Source organism: Nomascus leucogenys, chromosome 1a, assembly GCF_006542625.1.
Source record: "Nomascus leucogenys isolate Asia chromosome 1a, Asia_NLE_v1, whole genome shotgun sequence".
Taxonomy (NCBI): Eukaryota; Metazoa; Chordata; class Mammalia; order Primates; family Hylobatidae; genus Nomascus; species Nomascus leucogenys.
The window spans coordinates 6,959,416-6,978,688 of NC_044381.1; the positions used below are offsets into that span (position 1 = coordinate 6,959,416).

The 19,273-nt window shown below is 39.1% G+C and overlaps 1 protein-coding gene across 1 annotated transcript in view; it reads left to right on the forward strand.

The window, feature by feature from the left end:
* Positions 1 to 18,387, forward strand: part of IL33 (interleukin 33) — a 48,965-nt gene extending 30,578 nt beyond the window's left edge. The window contains exons 3-8 of the mRNA XM_003273835.2: positions 4,391 to 4,516; positions 5,059 to 5,184; positions 13,252 to 13,377; positions 13,938 to 13,988; positions 14,846 to 14,937; positions 16,369 to 18,387. Coding sequence (XP_003273883.1) covers positions 4,391 to 4,516; positions 5,059 to 5,184; positions 13,252 to 13,377; positions 13,938 to 13,988; positions 14,846 to 14,937; positions 16,369 to 16,569 — 722 coding nt within the window. The 3' untranslated portion in view covers positions 16,570 to 18,387. The remainder of the gene's footprint in view (positions 1 to 4,390; positions 4,517 to 5,058; positions 5,185 to 13,251; positions 13,378 to 13,937; positions 13,989 to 14,845; positions 14,938 to 16,368) is intronic.
* Positions 18,388 to 19,273: the final 886 nt, after the last annotated feature.

A 19,273-nucleotide genomic window follows, 5' to 3' on the forward strand; every position in this document is an offset into this window, starting at 1 on the left:
AGCAAGATTCTGTCTCCAAAAAGAAAAAAAAAAAAAAAAAAGAATTGGGTGGATAATGATAGATAGTTGCACTATTTCTCAAGATAGGCAATTCAGGAGAAACATATTGGGGGTAGAAAAAGATAAAGACATTTTTTATTATAAGTACTGCCATGGTTTGAATGTCCCCTCCAAAACTCATGTTGAAATTTAATTACCATTGTGATAGTATTAAGAGGTGGAACCGGCTGGGTACGGTGGCTCATGCCTGTAATCCCAGCACTTTGGAAGGCCAAGGCGGGTGGATCACAAGGGCAAGAGATTGAGGCCATCCTTGCTGACATGGTGAAACCCCTTCTCTACTAAAATTATGAAAATTAGCTGGGCACGGTGGCGCACAACTGTAGTCCCAGCTACTCAGGAGGCTGAGGCAGGAGAATAGCTGGAACCCAGGAAGCAGAGGTTGCAGTGAGCCAAGATTGCACCACTGCACTCCAGCCTGACAACAGAGCGAGGCTCCATCTCAAAAAAATAAAAATAAAAAAAAAGAGAGGTGGGACCTTTAAGGGGTGATTAGATTATAAGGGCTCTGCCCTCATTAATGGATTAATGCCATTGTCATGGGAGCGGGTTAGTTATTGCAGGATTGGGTTTCTGATAAAAATGATGAAGTTCAGTCCCCATCCTTTCTTTGCCTCATGTGTACTCTCAACATGTGTGATGCCTTCCACCATATGATGACACAGCAAGAAGGCCCTTATCAGCTACAGCCCCTCAATCTTGGAATTCCCAACCTCCAGAACCAGACACCAAATAAAACTCTTTTCTTTATAAATTACCCAGTCCATGGTATTCTGTTATGGCAGCAGAAAAGAGACTAAGACCAGTGTATTTTAGTTTAAGGTAGCTGCAGGTCACCAAGGTAGAGATATCCAGAATTCAGAAGATATACACAGAAAGAGACAGTGATGCTTTAAAGTAGCTGGGTCAAAATGACTTGTGGAGAAAGAAAAACAGAAAGCTCAGGAAAAAGACCAAAGATAGAGTTACACTTTGGGGAGTCATCAGCCTCTAAAAGGGTGATTGAAGTCATTGGAGCAAGCACGATTGCCCAGAAAGAAAGTTTAAGAGTGAGAGAAGAAGAAAAAGTCGAAATCCTGAGGAACACCAACATTTATGAGCAGACAGTAGAGGGATAACTAACAAAGAGACAAGGTGCACTAGTCAGAGAGAAACAAGAAGAACCTAAGGAAACTGGTGACGTGGCATAAGGAAAGAGGGGTTCAAAGAAAGAAGTGGTCCTGAGAGTCCAATGCCACAGACAAGTCAAGGGTAGTAAGCAGTAAGAAGACACCTTGGTAAAATCAGTGCTTGGGGAAGAAACGAAAGATGCAGTGATTCACCTCTGTGGTTTCTATCAGCCATAGTCTGGTTCTCTGAGTGGCAGAATTATAGAAAGATTTCCAGGGCCCTTCCTATTTACTCACAAGAAATCCCTGAGGGATTCATGCTGCTGTTATGATTAAATTAGCTATGGTAATTTTCTTAAAATTCATACTAAGCCATTGCCCTCAGGCAGCAGGCAGGATAGAGACATGGAAAGTGGTAACAGCCCTTACATACATTTGAGCTGGCTCTTTGACCCCAGTGGAATGCTCCCTCCTGCAAAGTCCACATGTCCATGCCAGCTTTGCACTTTCCTCTCCAGAACACAACCCTCACACTTTCAGCTTCCCAAAACACCAAAGCATATGTTCTTCAAAATTCTCCTGATGCAAAGTGTTTTCAGTATTTCAAATGTAGTAACCCCCATCCTTGAACTATAACCAGTGCTTGTCCTACTAGATGCTAGCCCCCACACCTACATCTTTAACTTTCTTCTTATCTCCTAAAGACTTCTACATCTTCAGTACTTCCACAGCATTGTGACCCTCACTTTTAACTACCCAAGACTGATATCCTGTCCCCCCAGAGTCCACACTCAGTATTAGGCATGCCTATCACGTTCCCATGTGATGCTGACTAAAATATAAAGAATATAAGGAGTGAGCATTCTTTCAGTTATCATATTATGCCTTTTAGCTCTGAAAAGACAATATGGTATAGTTGCTATGGTTTGAATGTTTCCACCAAAACTCATGCTAAAATTTAATCACCATTGTAACAGTGTTGAGAGGTGGGACCTTTTTTTCTTTTTCTTTTTTTTTGAGACAGAGTCTCGCTCTTTCTCCAGGCTGGAGTGCAGTGGCACTATCTCATCTCACTGCAACCTCCGGAGAGGTTGGATCTTTAAGATGTAATTAGGTCATGAGAACTCCACCATCATGAACAGATTACTGCTGTTATCATGGGAGTGGTTTGGTTATCAAGAGACTGGGTTTGTTATAAAAGTGAGTTCTCCGGATTTCCTCTCTGACTTATGTACTCACTGCTGCCTTCCACCATCAGATGATCCTCACCAGGTGCCAGCACAATATTCTTGGATTTGCCTACCTCTAGAAGTGTAAGAAATAAATTGCTATCTTTTTTTTCTTTTTTTAGAGACAGGGTCACACTCTGTCACCCAGGCTGCAGTGCAGTGGCATGATTATAGCTCACTACAGCCTCAAACTCCCAGGCTCAAGCAATCCTTTGGTCTCAGCCTCCCAAGTTGCTGAGACTACAGGAGCAGGCCACCATGCCCAGCTATTTTTTTTTAAATTTTTTGTAGAGACGGTCTTACTGTGTTGCCCAGGCTGGTCTTGAATGCCTAGCCTCAAGCGATTTTCTTGCCTCAGCCTCCCAAAGTGCTGGGATTACAGGTGTGAGCCACAGCACCTGGCCAACAAATTTCTTTGCTTTATAAATTACCAAGTCTATGGTATTCTGTGATAATAGCAGAAAACGAATTAATACAACAGTCAGTAAAGTATTGTATTAAATTACTAGTCAGGAGAATAAGTACAATGCTGGCTCTGGCACTAGTTTTCTTTATGAATTATCTTTGTAAGTGTAAAAGCACTAAAATATAAATACAAGATACCACAGTTGATATTTCTGAATTGAGAATCAATGGTAGAGAGTTCCAGAGTGGGTGTGAATATAATTAAATGGTCTTCCCTTATTAAACCAGTTGAAGATAGTTAAAGTTACGTACTCATCTGAATTGGAAGCAAGATGTGGATTAATTCAAAATAATAGCTAATAAAAGCTTTTCCACTTATCTTTAAAAAGCATTATTTTAGGAAGGCAAATCCTCGGAGAATTTTTTTAATCCATAAAATGAATCCCAAAGTCACAAGTAATTATTTTATTTTCTGAATTACTGTGACTAATTGAACTTTGACTTCATTGTATAAATTGCTTGATAATTCATTTACTACATAATGTTAAAAATTGAGATCCTGTGACTCAGGTGTTATAATTTTCCTTTCTACCTGATTCTGAAAGACTTTTTATGATTTTCCTAGTAGCAAATTTAATTTTCTTTTTGAGACTTAGATTTTTCTTTAGCAAAATGAAATAATTACTGAATAATTAACTTTTTTACTTTGACTGATTTAATTTGAATTTGCATTTTGTTAGTCCCTCAAATTGCAGTGTAGCATTTTCTTAGATGGCGGTAAGTGGATGGTGGTGGAAAGAATAGATTTGATTTTAGACACACTTCAGTCACAACTTCTCGCCAGCCCTGTAATCTTAGGCAAGTGTCATGACTCCTGAGAGCCTCAGATTATCATCTGTAAAATGGAGACAATAATGCCTATCTTGCAAGATTATTATGAAGAATTAAATGGTGACATATGTAAAATCATTAGCACAGTGTTTGGCCCACTGTAGACACTTAGTAAATGGTAGTTATTTTAATATCAATAACCTTTGTAGACTTCAGCAATCTCTCCAAAATTATTAAAAGTATATTCTAGACAAAGAGAAAAGATTGCACATTTCATATGAGTAAAAGATCCCCCTCAATTAGGCAAAGGTTGATATATGTTGGATACAGGTTCACACTCCCTCATATGGAATTCAGAAAACCAAAATTTTTTTCTAAAGACTTAAAGTTTTTCAGAACTTATTTGACAGCAAAATATGACCTAAACTCATTTCTTAGTTAACTCCTGATGTGAACTAACATGAGGTCTTTATTTCACTTTGTGTAAATTTTCCTATGTTTCAATATAAAATTAACTAATTTTGATTATGGGGTGCTGCCCCCATCTCTTCTGGGGTGCCACATATATACAGTATATGCTCTATATTACAATCCTGAAATCTGAAAAACTCTGAATTTTGAAACACAGCTGAGTTAAGGATTTCTGATAAGATACTGTGAACCTGTACTTGCTTTCTTGGTCTGCTACACTCAGGATTTGTAAAAGGATAAAGATGAATGGATTGAAACAGTCTCACAAGTTTTTCAATTGTTTAGAATCCCAACAGAAGACCAAAGAAGTTTGCCACACGTACTTTATGAAGCTCCGCTCTGGCCTTACGATAAAAAAGGAGGCCTGTTACTTTAGGAGAGAAATCACCAAACGGCCTTCACTGAAAACAGGTAAGGGGAACCGTACATTCTCTGGCAATAGTGATAAGTATCTATTTGCCTTCACTTACCACATCTAAATATGCAATTATTTTTCCTCACTCCAAGGTTCTTTTTGGAAAGTATTAAGGATGATGAACTGGTTTTTAGCTATTTTTAAAAGGGCATATAAAGAATGTTCAACAGCATGAGAGAAATGATTATGTTATAATGTTAAGTGAAAACAAAAGATACACAACTATGTGTAAATACGTTTACAATATTTTTAAGTGATTTTTTTAATTTAAAGGAAATAGGTTTAAGTGTTAATAGTGCTTGCCTTTTGGGTGTTGAGACTGTGGGTGACTAGTTTTCTTCCTCCTGATCTCTAATGAGTGTGCTTCTACTGGGGAATAAGTGTGCCAAGAGGTATCAATCCCTTTTGGACCATGGAGTGGCTAAAGCCCTGGAGTCAATCACTACTCTCAGCAAGCCACCTTAACTGGGAATCCTCAAAGGGGTGTTTGTGCAGAGTGGGGATTGATCGTCCATCCCTAATCCCATCCGGTCTGCAGGTAGAAAGCACAAAAGACATCTGGTACTCGCTGCCTGTCAACAGCAGTCTACGGTGGAATGCTTTGCCTTTGGTATATCAGGGGTCCAGAAATATACTAGAGCACTTCACGATTCAAGTGTTACAGGTATGACTGGTTACAGGGGTGATGTGGGAGTGAGGAGGGAGGTATGACACAGGACCCCGGAAAGTGCTACTCCAGGTAGCAGTCCCAAGTCTGTGTCTTTAACGTGTACCAGAAACTTCTGCCCATTTGCAGCTGATGTACCCATCTAATAGTATCCAAAGCAGGCGCAAGGTAGCTGTTCTAATAATGCACATGCATTCTCTAGTTAGCACTCCATCATTATTTTAAAATACTTGCCATGGATTGGAATCCTGTGGTCATTAGTTGTGGTGAAAATATTTTATCTTTTGGGAAAAAAAAAACACATTTTCCCCCCAAATTTCAACATTTTGACCATGAAAGAAAAGAGTTATTGGCGGTGGAGCCAAGATGGCCGAATAGGAACAGCTCCTGTCTCCAGCTCCCAGCCCCAGTGACACAGAAGATGGGTGATTTCTGCATTTCTGCTTGAGGTACCGGTTTCATCTCACTAGGGAGTGCCTAACAGTGGGTGCAGGACAGTCGGTGAAGTGCACTGTGCACGAGCCGAAGCAGGGCGAGGCATTGCCTCACTCGGGAAGTGCAAGGGGTCAGGGAGTTCCCTTTCCTAGTCAAAGAAAGGGGAAACAGACGGCACCTGGAATATCGGGTCAGTCCCATCCTAATACTGCGCTTTCCCAACGGGCCTGGAAAACGGCACACTAGGAGATTGTGTCCCGCACCTGGCTCGGAGGGTCCTATGCCCACGGAGTCTCACTGATTGCTAGCACAGCAGTCTGAGATCAACCTGCAAGGCGGCAGCGAGGCTGGGGGAGGGGTGCCCACCATTGCCCAGGCTTGCTTAGGTAAACAAAGCAGCCAGGAAGCTCGAACTGGGTGGAGCCCACCACAGCTCAAGGAGGCCTGCCTGCCTCTGTAGGCTCCACCTCTGGGGGCAGGGCACACACAAACAAAAACCCAGCAGGAACCTCCACAGACTTAAATGTCCCTGTCTGACTGACAGCTTTGAAGAGAGTAGTGGTTCTCCCAGCACGCAGCTGGAGATCTGAGAACGGACAGACTGCCTCCTAAAGTGGGTCCCTCACCCCTGAGCAGCCTAACTGGGAGGCACCCCCCCAGTAGGGACAGACTGACACCTCATTCAGCCGGGTACTCCTCTGAGACAAAACTTTCAGAGGAACTATCAGACAGCTGAATTTGTGGTCTCATGAAAATCCGCTGTTCTGCAGCCACCGCTGCTGACACCCAGCCAAACAGGGTCTGGAGTGGACCTCTAGTAAACTCCAACAGACCTGCAGCTGAGGGGCCTGTCTGGTAGAAGGAAAACTAACAAACAGAAAGGACATCCACACCAAAAACCCATCTGTACATCACCATCATCAAAGACAAAAAGTAGACAAAACCACAAAGATGGGGAAAAAACAGAGCAGAAAAACTGGAAACTCTAAAAAGCAGAGCACCTCTCCTCCTCCAAAGGAACGCAGTTCCTCACCAGCAACGGAACAAAGCTGGATGGAGGATGACTTTGATGAGTTGAGAGAAGAAGGCTTCAGACGATCAAACTACTCTGAGCTATGAGAGGACATTCAAAACAATAGCAAAGAAGTTAAAAACTTTGAAAAAAAATTAGAAGAATGGATAACTAGAATAACCAATGGAGAGAAGGGCTTCAAGGAGCTGATGGAGCTGAAAGCCAAGTTTCGAGAACTACGCGAAGATTGCAGAAGCCTCAGTAGCAGATGTGATCAACTGGAAGAAAGGGTATCGCTGATGGAAGATGAAATGAATGAAATGAAGAGAGAAGGGAAGTTTAGAGAAAAAAGAATAAAAAGAAATGAACAAAGCCTCCAAGAAATTTGGGACTATGTGAAAAGACCAAACCTACGTCTGATTGGTGTACCTGAAAATGATGGGGAGAATGGAACCAAGTTGGAAAACACTCTGCAAGATATTATCCAGGAGAACTTCCCCAATCTAGCAAGGCAGGCCAACATTCAGATTCAGGAAATACAGAGAACGCCACAAAGATGCTCCTCGAGAAGAGCAACTCCAAGACACATAATTGTCAGATTCACCAAAGTTGAAATGAAGGAAAAAATGTTAAGGGCAGCCAGAGAGAAAGGTCGGGTTACCCACAAAGGGAAGCCCATCAGACTAACAGCTGATCTCTCGGCAGAAACTCTACAAGCCAGAAGAAAGTGGGGGCCGATATTCAACATTCTTAAAGAATTTTCAACCCAGAATTTCCTATCCAGCCAAACTAAGCTTCATAACTGAAGGAGAAATAAAATACTTTACAGACAAGCAAATGCTGAGTGATTTTGTCACCACCAGGCCTGCCCTAAAAGAGCTCCTGAAGGAAGCACTAAACATGGAAAGGAACAACCGGTACCAGCCACTGCAAAAACACGCCAAATTGTAAAGACCATCGAGGCTAGGAAGAAACTGCAGCAACTAACGAGCAAAATAACCAACTAACATCATAATGACAGGATCAGATTCACACATAATAATATTAACGTTAAATGTAAATGGGCTAAATGCTCCAATTAGAAGACACAGACTGGCAAACTCGATAAGGAGTCAGGACCCATCAGTGTGCTGTATTCAGGAAACCCATCTCACGTGCAGAGACACACATAGACTCAAAATAAAGGGATGGAGGAAGATCTATCAAGCAACTGGAAAACAAAAAAAGGCAGGGGTTGCAATCCTAGTCTCTGATAAAATAGACTTTAAACCAACAAAGATCAAAAGAGACAAAGAAGGCCATTACATAATGGTAAAGGGATCAATTCAACAAGAAGAGTTAACTATCCTAAATATATATGCACCCAACACAGGAGCACCCAGATTCATAAAGCAAGTCCTGAGTGACCTACAAAGGGACTTAAACTCCCACACAATAATAATGGGAGATTTTAACATCCCACTGTCAACATTAGACAGATCAACAAGACAGAAAGTTAACAAGGATATCCAGGAATTGAACTCAGCTCTACATAAAGTGGACCTAATAGACATCTACAGAACTCTCCACCCCAAATCAACAGAATATACATTTCTTTCAGCACCACACCACACCTATTCCAAAATTGACCACATAGTTGGAAGTAAAGCTCTCCTCAGCAAATCTAAAAGAATAGAAATTATAACAAACTGTCTCTCAGACCACAGTGCAATCAAACTAGAACTCAGGATTAAGAAACTCACTCAAAACCGCTCAACTACATGGAAACTGAACAACCTGCTCCTGAATGACTATTGGGTACATAATGAAATGAAGGCAGAAATAAAGATGTTCTTTGAAACCAACGAGAACAAAGACACAACATACCAGAATCTCTGGGACACATTCAAAGCAGTGTGTAGAGGGAAATTTATAGCACTAAATGCCCACAAGAGAAAGCAGGAAAGATCCAAAATGGACACCCTAACATCACAATTAAAAGAACTAGAAAAGCAAGAGCAAACACATTCAAAAGCTAGCAGAAGGCTAGAAATAACTAAAATCAGAGCAGAACTGAAGGAAATAGAGACACAAAAAACCCTTCAAAAAATTAATGAATCCAGGAGCTGGTTTTTTGAAAAGATCAACAAAATTGATAGACCGCTAGCAAGACTAATAAAGAAGAAAAGAGAGAAGAATCAAATAGATGCAATAAAAAACGAAAAAGGGGATATCACCACCGATCCCACAGAAATACAATCTACCATCAGAGAATACTACAAACACCTCTATGCAAATAAACTAGAAAATCTAGAAGAAATGGATAAATTCCTTGACAAATACACCCTCCCGAGACTAAACCAGGAAGAAGTTGAATCTCTGAATAGACCAATAACAGGTTCTGAAATTGTGGCAATAATCAATAGCTTACCAACCAAAAAGAGTCCAGGACCTGATGGATTCACAGCTGAATTCGACCAGAGGTACAAGGAGGAACTGGTACCATTCCTTCTGAAACTATTCCAATCGATAGAAAAAGAGGGAATCCTCCCTAACACATTTTATGAAGCCAGCATCGTCCTGATACCAAAGCCTGGCAGAGACATAACCGAAAAAGAGAATTTCAGACCAATATCCTTGATGAACATTGATGCAAAAATCCTCAATAAAATACTGGCAAACCGAATCCAGCAGCACATCAAAAAGCTTATCCACCATAATCAAGTGGGCTTCTTCCCTGGGATGCAAGGCTGGTTCAACATACGCAAATCAATAAATGTAATCCAGCATATAAACAGAACCAAAGACAAAAACCACATGATTATCTCAATAGATGCAGAAAAGGCCTTTGACAAAATTCAACAACCCTTCATGCTAAAAACTCTCAATAAATTAGGTATTGATGGGACGTATCTCAAAATAATAAGAGCTATCTACGACAAACCCACAGCCAATATCATACTGAATGGGCAAAAACTGAAAGCATTCCCTCTGAAAACTGGCATAAGACAGGGATGCCCTCTCTCACCACTCCTATTCAACATAGTGCTGGAAGTTCTGGCCAGAGCAATCAGGCAGGAGAAGGAAATAAAGGGTATTCAATTAGGAAAAGAGGAAGTCAAATTGTCCCTGTTTGCAGATGACATGATTGTATATCTAGAAAACCCCATTGTCTCAGCCCAAAATCTCCTTAAGCTGATTAGCAACTTGAGCAAAGTCTCAGGATACAAAATCAATGTACAAAAATCACAAGCATTCTTGTACACCAATCACAGACAAACAGAGAGCCAAATCATGAGTGAACTCCCATTCACAATTGCTTCAAAGAGAATAAAATACCTAGGAATCCAACTTACAAGGGATGTGAAGGACCTCTTCAAGGAGAACTACAAACCACTGCTCAATGAAATAAAAGAGGATACAAACAAATGGAAGAACATTCCATGCTCATGGGTTGGAAGAATCAATATCATGAAAATGGCCATACTGCCCAAGGTAATTTATAGATTCAATGCCATCCCCATCAAGCTACCAATGACTTTCTTCACAGAATTGGAAAAAACTACTTTAAAGTTCATATGGAACCAAAAAAGAGCCCGCATCGCCAAGTCAATCCTAAGCCAAAAGAACAAAGCTGGAGGCATCACGCTACCTGACTTTAAACTATACTACAAGGCTACAGTAACCAAAACAGCATGGTACTGGTACCACAACAGAGACATAGATCAATGGAACAGAACAGAGCCCTCAGAAATGATGCCGCATAGCTACAACTATCTGATCTTTGACAAACCTGACAAAAACAAGAAATGGGGAAAGGATTCCCTATTTAATAAATGGTGCTGGGAAAACTGGCTAGCCATATGTAGAAAGCTGAAACTGGATCCCTTCCTTACACCTTATACAAAAATTAATTCAAGATGGATTAAAGACTTAAATGTTAGACCTAAAACCATTAAAATCCTACAAGAAAACCTAGGCAATACCATTCAGGACATAGGCATGGGCAAGGACTTCATGTCTAAAACACCAAAAGCAATGGCAACAAAAGCCAAAATTGACAAATGGGATCTCATTAAACTAAAGAGCTTCTGCACAGCAAAAGAAACTACCATCAGAGTGAACAGGCAACCTACAGAATGGGAGAAAATTTTTGCAACCTACCCATCTGACAAAGGGCTAATATCCAGAATCTACAATGAACTCAAATAAATTTACAAGAAAAAAACAAACAACCCCATCAAAAAGTGGGCAAAGGACATGAACAGACACTTCTCAAAAGAAGACATTTATACAGCCAAAAAACACATGAAGAAATGCTCATCATCTCTGGCTATCAGAGAAATGCAAATCAAAACCACAGTGAGATACCATATCACACCAGTTAGAATGGCCATCATTAAAAAAGCAGGAAACAACAGGTGCTGGAGAGGATGTGGAGAAATAGGAACACTTTTACACTGTTGGTGGGACTGTAAAGTAGTTCAACCATTGTGGAAGTCAGTGTGGCGATTCCTCAGGGATCTAGAACTAGAAATACCATTTGACCCAGCCATCCCATTACTGGGTATATACCCAAAGGACTATAAATCATGCTGCTATAAAGACACATGCACATGTATGTTTATTGCGGCACTATTCACAATAGCAAAGACTTGGAACCAACCCAAATGTCCAACAACAATAGACTGGATTAAGAAAATGTGGCACATATACACCATGGAATACTATGCAGCCATAAAAAATGATGAGTTCGTGTCCTTTGTAGGGACATGGATGAAACTGGAAAACATCATTCTCAGTAAACTATCGCAAGGACAAAAACCCAAACACCGCATGTTCTCACTCATAGGTGGGAATTGAACAATGAGAACTCATGGACACAGGAAGGGGAACATCACACTCCGGGGACTGTTGTGGGGTGGGGGGAGGGGGGAGGGACAGCATTAGGAGATATACCTAATGCTAAATGATGAGTTAATGGGTGCAGGAAATCAACATGGCACATGGATACATATGTAACAAATCTGCACATTGTGCACATGTACCCTAAAACCTAAAGTATAATAAAAAAAAAAAAAGAAAAGAGTTATTATATTTTTTCGGCCAGGTGTGGTGGCTCACACTTGTAATCCCAGCACTTTGGGAGGCCAAGGTGGGCGGATCACGAGGTCAGGAGATCGAGACCACGGTGAAACGCCGTCTCTACTAAATATACACAAAAATTAGCCGGACGTGGTGGCGGGCGCCTGTAGTCCCAGCTACTCAGAGAGGCTGAGGCAGGAGAATGGCGGGAACCCGGGAGGCGGAGCTTGCAGTGAGCCAAGGTTGCGCCACTGCACTCCAGCCTGGGTGACAGAGCAAGACTCCGTCTCAAAAAAAAAAAAAAAAAGAAAAAGAAAAGAAGAAAAGAGTTATTATATTTTTAAATATAATTCTAACACTTTATACATTTTAAGTAGTAGTTAAGATGGTTTTAAATTTTATCACATCCCTGTATAAGGTTCCAAGTTGATGATGACTTCAAGAAATGAAGAGATCATCATTAAAAAAAAAAACTTGGCCAGGTGTGGTGGCTCACACCTGTAATCCCAGCACTTTGGGAGGCCAAGGTTGATGGATCACCTGAGGTCAGGAGTTCAACACCAGCCTGGCCAACATGGCGAAACCCTGTCTCTACTAAAAATACAAAAATTTGTCGGTTGTGGTGGTGTGCTCCTGTAATCCCAGCTACTTGTGAGGCTGAGGCACAAGAATTGCTTGAACCCTGACAGAGGTTGCAGTGAGCCGAGATCATGCCAGGGCAGTCTCGCCTGGGCAACAAGAGCAGCTGTCTCAGAAAAAAAAAAAAAAACAAACAAAAAAACAAAAAACTTTATCTGGAAATTGCAGTTGACATTTCAAGCATTATTCCTGCTATAAATGTCCTAAATTCCCAAAAGCAACACTGAAGTTTCTCATTAAGTATTTCTAAATCACTTACTTTAGAAGTTCATGTACAAATTCAGCATGTAACATTCTTCTTAATATTTTGTATACTAATTTTTTCCAGGCCCCATCTAAGTAGTCCCTAAATCTGCTCCAGTTTACCCCAGCGGGCTATAAAAATATTGTCATTTTCTATGGGTATTTTGACACTTTTTAAAAGTTGGGAGCACTGCACTAAGTGTCCCTGTTATTTAGCCAGAGGAGAGAACAGGGCTTATATTTGCATTCTCCGGGACTGTCAGAAACTTCTGGGTAACTCCATACTTTATAGATGAACATTTATTTATCCATGTCTATCAAAATACAGTCCCTTCTTTATCACGGTCCCCAGACCAAGTGGTGTCATGAAGTGAAGGTTTCCTCAAGCAATGTCTGTTGCTTTCCATTTTCTTGTTCCCCACCAAATCCTCCCATAAGCACACTCACATGGCCTCCCAGGGCCTTCATGCAGGACACTAGCACCTTTAATCCCATTCAAGAGTCACATCTCAGCCTTTTAGCTATGCAAAACTTGTATCAAAGGCTTTCATCTAGCCAACAGTGACATACAAAATGCAACTCAAATTGCGAAAATGTTTTTTGAGGGAGCATTTTTTAAAAACGTTGCCAAAAGAATTGTGCCTGACAAATTTTTGAATTCTTAACAACAGGAATTTCACCTATTACAGAATGTCTCGCTTCTCTAAGCACATACAACGATCAATCCATTACTTTTGCTTTGGAGGATGAAGGTTATGAGATATATGTTGAAGACTTGAAAAAAGATGAAAAGAAAGGTAGATTATTTTCTTTTTCTATAATGAGGTAATAATGACTAATAAAAGTAAAACATTTAAATAAATCTACCAAACTTTAAACAATGGATTAACTTAGACATGGCAAACAGATCATGCTGTGGGCTAACTCTAATGCATTGGCAGTGGATGCCTGAATCCACTTCTATGTTAAGATGGATTCAGAAGCTTTGTCAGGTTCATCAGAGAAGAATGCTGACATTGAAATGTAGTATCTGTCGTGAAAGATGGAAAGAGGGGCCACATGTATTTGCTCTCTCGAAATTATCCACTAGATCTTTCTAGCCTTGTTAGTATCGCCAAAGTACAACCTTTATGCCACTGCTATGAAAAATATTTTAAATATTTTAATAACAACTATATTGGAGAATTCATCAGAGCATATTCGTGCATTTTTGAGACCTTTCTCAAAACCACAAAAGATTTGCTTTTATTGATATATAATAAAAGGGGAGGATATTTTCTGATGTTATGTATGTGTTGGAACTGAAAACTTAACAAAATTGTATCTCACCAGAGGGATTTTATGCATTCTCTTTCAGATAAGGTGTTACTGAGTTACTATGAGTCTCAACACCCCTCAAGCGAATCAGGTAATTTGGAGGACTGGGTAGCTATAGTGCTTGAATTCTTAAGTATGGGGTAAAGATAAATCCAAAAAAATCCTCTTTGCCCCATAGGAAAAAAGATAGTCTCAGAAGGTTATCTCCAACCCAAGCTCATGGTAAAACCTTAGATTCTCAGAGGATGCATTCTCATCCATTTTACAGCTTAAATGTTAGGATAAAGTTTTGGTTACACTTAATACAGATCCAAAACAAGAGTGGTTTATGCTAGATAAAACTTTCTGTCTTAGCCAGGGCTGGAATGGCTCAAAAAGTTGTCCAGGAAACCCATCTCCTTCTATCTTGTGGTTCTGCCAACATCTACATGGTTCAAGAGTACTTGGGAGCATGACAATGCCTGGTCAGCAGGACACAGAAAAATAGATGCATGCATTCTATTTCCCTTTAAGGGTACAACCTAGAAGTTGCACCTAACACTTCCTCTTATCTCACATTGGTCAGAACTCAGTTGTATTACTACACTTAGCCATAAGAAGGCAAGCTGGGGAATGTTCTATTACTATCCCAAAAGAGGAATGAATATTGGGGGACACTATGAGTGGCTTTACATGCAGACTGGAAAGCTGATGCCCAGAGAAGTACCCATTAGGGTCACAACTCTCCAATTAAAAAGCATATAAGAAAACTAATTTCTCTCCGGTTTATAAGTACCCTCCACTTATTAGTGCCTCTTGAATTTGGGTACAAATACTTCTAAGATACCTGTTAGTGAATGAAGTAATTATTTTATGTAATCTTAGACTCTTTTCCTGGGTGTTGAATTCATTTAAATAAAGATGAGTTACAGTTCTTAACTTTATCATTTATACGTTCTTAATTGTAAGGTGATGGTGTTGATGGTAAGATGTTAATGGTAACCCTGAGTCCTACAAAAGACTTCTGGTTGCATGCCAACAACAAGGAGCACTCTGTGGAGGTAAAAAAAAAAAATTTATCTATATCTATATCTATATCTATATATATGATTACAGAACTGTCATGAATGACTCCACCAACTTGTGTAGATTTGGGTGTTGGGGTATTTTGCAGAAGGATTTTTTTGTGTGCTATTGTATATAAAGCACAATCACTTACTACAAATGACTTGCTTCTAGAGTAAGGAAGGAAGGAAAGTGGCATGTATGGCTTTGCTATTGAAAGTTGCTCTCTGCCAGCAGCAGAGCATCACCTGGGAGCTTGTTAGAAATGGAGGATTCCAAGCCCTCCAGAAATAAATCAGAATCAGTATATTTTAATAAATCTCCAGGAAATTCATATGTGCCTTAAAGTTTGAGAAGCACTGTTACATAGAATGATCTCAAATCCTTTCTATTTGGCTTTAGGAACTACTATGTTCCTCTAGGAAACATTTCTTTGTATAATATCGTTTTCTTAAACAAATACAAAAAAATAATTTTCCATTCTGAGCCTGCTTAATGGAGAGTCATAAGCGTTTCCTTGTGCCAAGATTTATAAATAACCTAACATCTACATTCTGAACACAGAATTAATTGCATATTCTTCTTTAGTTAGCAAATGGCATTATTACGTTGGTCATGATGTGTAATTATAACTATTTTGACAAACAAGCCAAAGGTAGAGGCATGGAAGAAAACAGAAGAGAGCATAATATAGAAGATAAATTATATAAATACACAAAATTATAAAGCTAACTAACACAGCCATGTAAGGTCTTATTAACATAAACAGTGGATAGTAACCAGCATCTTCCTAACCAAAACATTCCTAAACATATATAATCTAGTGTTTGGCATGTATAACTACTCAATAATAGAGCTACTTAGACTGAGCTCTATTATATAGCAAGCACTGTGCTAAATGTTTTACAAATATTATTTTATTTAATACTCACAGTAACTCTACAATGGAGTTGTTGTATTGGTCAACTGTTGCTATGTAACAAACCATCCCAAAACTTAGTGCCTCAAAATAATAATCACTTATATTTACTCACAAAATATCTGTAGATATTTTGAGGATTGACTGATCTAGAAAACTGGTTAGACTAAAAAAATGAGGCTTGAGAGATAAAGCAACATGCCCAAGGTCTCAGAGATAGTACATGTCAAAAAAGGGTACAAATCCAGAACTGTTGCATCCAAATCAAATCACCCTAATCCATACTGCCTCTCTATGTTGACTATCAGTGAATCAAATCAAATCCACCCCCCACCCCTCTGGCCCTCTACTCACTTCTCCCCCTCTTCCCTCCACAACTCACTAAGTAAGCTTGCTAGAAATATCAAGTCATAAATAAGTATTCCCCTTTAGTTTCCAATACAGGCAGGTAAAGTTGACTCTGAACTTCCCGTTCACTTATGGATTGCTTTCTCTCTTGTTTCCTCAGCTCCATAAGTGTGAAAAACCACTGCCAGACCAGGCCTTCTTTGTCGTTCATAATAGGCCCTCCAACTGTGTTTCATTTGAATGCAAGACTGATCCTGGAGTGTTTATAGGTGTAAAGGATAATCATCTTGCTCTGATTAAAGTAGACTGTTGTGAGAATTTATGTACTGAGAATATCTTGTTTAAGCTCTCTGAAACTTAGTTGATGGAAATTTGTGGGTCTTGGGTTGAGTACCCAAATGCTACCACTGGAGAAGGAATGAGAGATAAAGAAAGAGACAGGTGACATCTAAGGGAAATGAAGAGTGCTTAGCCCGCGTGGAATGTTTTCCCTATTATGTATAAAAATATTTTTTCTAATCCTCCAGTTTTTCTTTTATTTCCCTCTGTATAACTGCATATTCAATACAAGTATCAGTATATTAAATAGGGTATTGGTAAAGAAAGTGTCAACATTCTAAAGAGATACAGTCTGACCTTTACTTTTCTCTAGTTTCAGTCCAGAAAGAACTTCATATTTAGAGCTAAGGCCACTGAAGAGAGAAAGAGCCATAGCTTAAGTCTCTCTATAGACAGGGATCCATTTTAAAGAGCTACTTAGAGAAATAATTTTCCTCAGTTCCAAACGATAGGCTCAAACACTAGAGCTGCTAGTAAAAAGAAAACCAGATGCTTCACAGAATTATCATTTTTTCAACTGGAATAAAACACCAGGTTTGTTTGTAGATGTCTTAGGCAACACTCAGAGCAGCTCTCCCTTACTGTCCAGGGATATGGAACTTCAAAGGCCCACATGGCAAGCCAGGTAACATAAATGTGTGAAAAAGTAAAGATAATTGAAAAATTAAAAAAAAAATCCAGTATTTATAAAGTGAATAACTTAATTTCTAATTGTTTAATTTTTAAAATTCTGATTTTTATATACTGAGTTTAAGCAAGGCATTCTTACATGAGGAAGTGAAGTAAATTTTAGTTCAGACATAAAATTTCACTTATTAGGAATATGTAACATGCTAAAACTTTTTTTTTTTTTAAAGAGTACTGAGTCACAACATGTTTTAGAGCATCCAAGTACCATATAATCCAACTACCATGGTAAGGCCAGAAATCTTCTAACCTACCAGAGCCTAGATGAGACACTGAATTAACATTAAAATTTCAGTAACTGATTGTCCCTCATATTCATGGCCTACCATCCCTTCTGACCCTGGCTTCCAGGGACCTATGTCTTTTAATATACTCACTGTCACATTGGGCAAAGTTGCTTCTAATCCTTGTTTCCCATGTGCACAAGTCTTTTTGTATTCCAGCTTCCTGATAACACTGCTTACTGTGGAATATTCATTTGACATCTGTCTCTTTTCGTTTCTTTTAACTACCATGCCCTTGATATATCTTTTGCACCCGCTGAACTTCATTTCTGTATCACCTGACCTCTGGATGCCAAAACTTTTATTCTGCTTTGTCTGTTGTAGAATTTTAGATAAAGCTATTAATGGCAATAATTTTTTGCTAAACATCTTTGTTTTACTGTCACTGGGGCAATAAAATTTATACTCAACCATATAATAACATTTTTTAACTACTAAAGGAATAGTTTTTATTTTAAACTCTTAGCAATTTCTATTACAACTTTTCTTAGACTTAACACTTATGATAAATGACTAACATAGTAACAGAATCTTTATGAAATATGACCTTTTCTGAAAGTACACAATTTTAAATTTCTACTTTATTGAGACCTATTAGATGTAAGTGCTGGTAGAATATAAGATAAAAGAGGCTGAGAATTAACATACAAGGGTATTACAACTGTAAAACAATATATCTTTGTTTCATTGTTTTGTCAATAATTGTTACCAAAGAGATAAAAATAAAAGCAGAATGTATATCATTCCATCTGAAAAACACTAATTATTGACATGTGCATCTGTACGATAAACTTAAAATGATTATTAAATAATCAAATATATCTATTACATTGTTTATAGTATTGAATAAAGTATATTTTCCAAATGTATGTGAGACTATAATGATTTTATTATATGATGACTCAATATTCTGAAATTCCTTTTTTTAAATTATACTTTAAGTTCTAGGGTACATTTGCACGACATGCAGGTTTGTTACATATGTATACATGTGCCATGTTGGTAAGCTGCACTCATTAACTCATCATTTACATTGGGTATATCTCCTAATGCTATCCCTCCCCCCTCCCCCACCCCACGACAGTCCCTGGTGTGTGATGTTCCCCTTCCTGTGTCCATGGGTTCTCATTGTTCAATTCCCACCAATGAGTGAGAACATGCGGTGTTTGATTTTTGTCTTGTGATAGTTTGCTGAGAATGATGGTTTCCAGCTTCATCCATGTCCCTACAAAGGACATGAACTCATCCTTTTTTATGGCTGCAAAGTATTCCATGGTGTATATGTGCCACATTTTCTTAATCCAGTCTATCATTGATGGACATTTGGGTTGGTTCCAAGTCTTTGCTATTGTGAATAGTGCGGCAATAAACATACGTGTGCATGTGTCTTTAAAGCAGCATGATTTATAATCCTTTGGGTATATACCCAGTAATGGGATGGCCGGGCAAATGGTATTTCTAGTTCTAGATCCTTGAAGAATCGCCACACTGTCTTCCACAATTGTTGAATTAGCTTACAGTCCCACCAACAGTGTAAAAGTGTTCCTATTTCTCCACATCCTCTCCAGCACCTGTTTCCTGACTTTTTAATGTTCACCATTCTACCCGGTGTGAGATGGTATCTCATTGTGGTTTTGATTGGCATTTGTCTGACGGCTAGTTATGATGAGCATTTTTTCACGTGTCTGTTGGCTGCCTAAGTGTCTTCTTTTGAGAAGTGTCTGTTCATATCCTTTGCCCACTTTTTGATGGGGT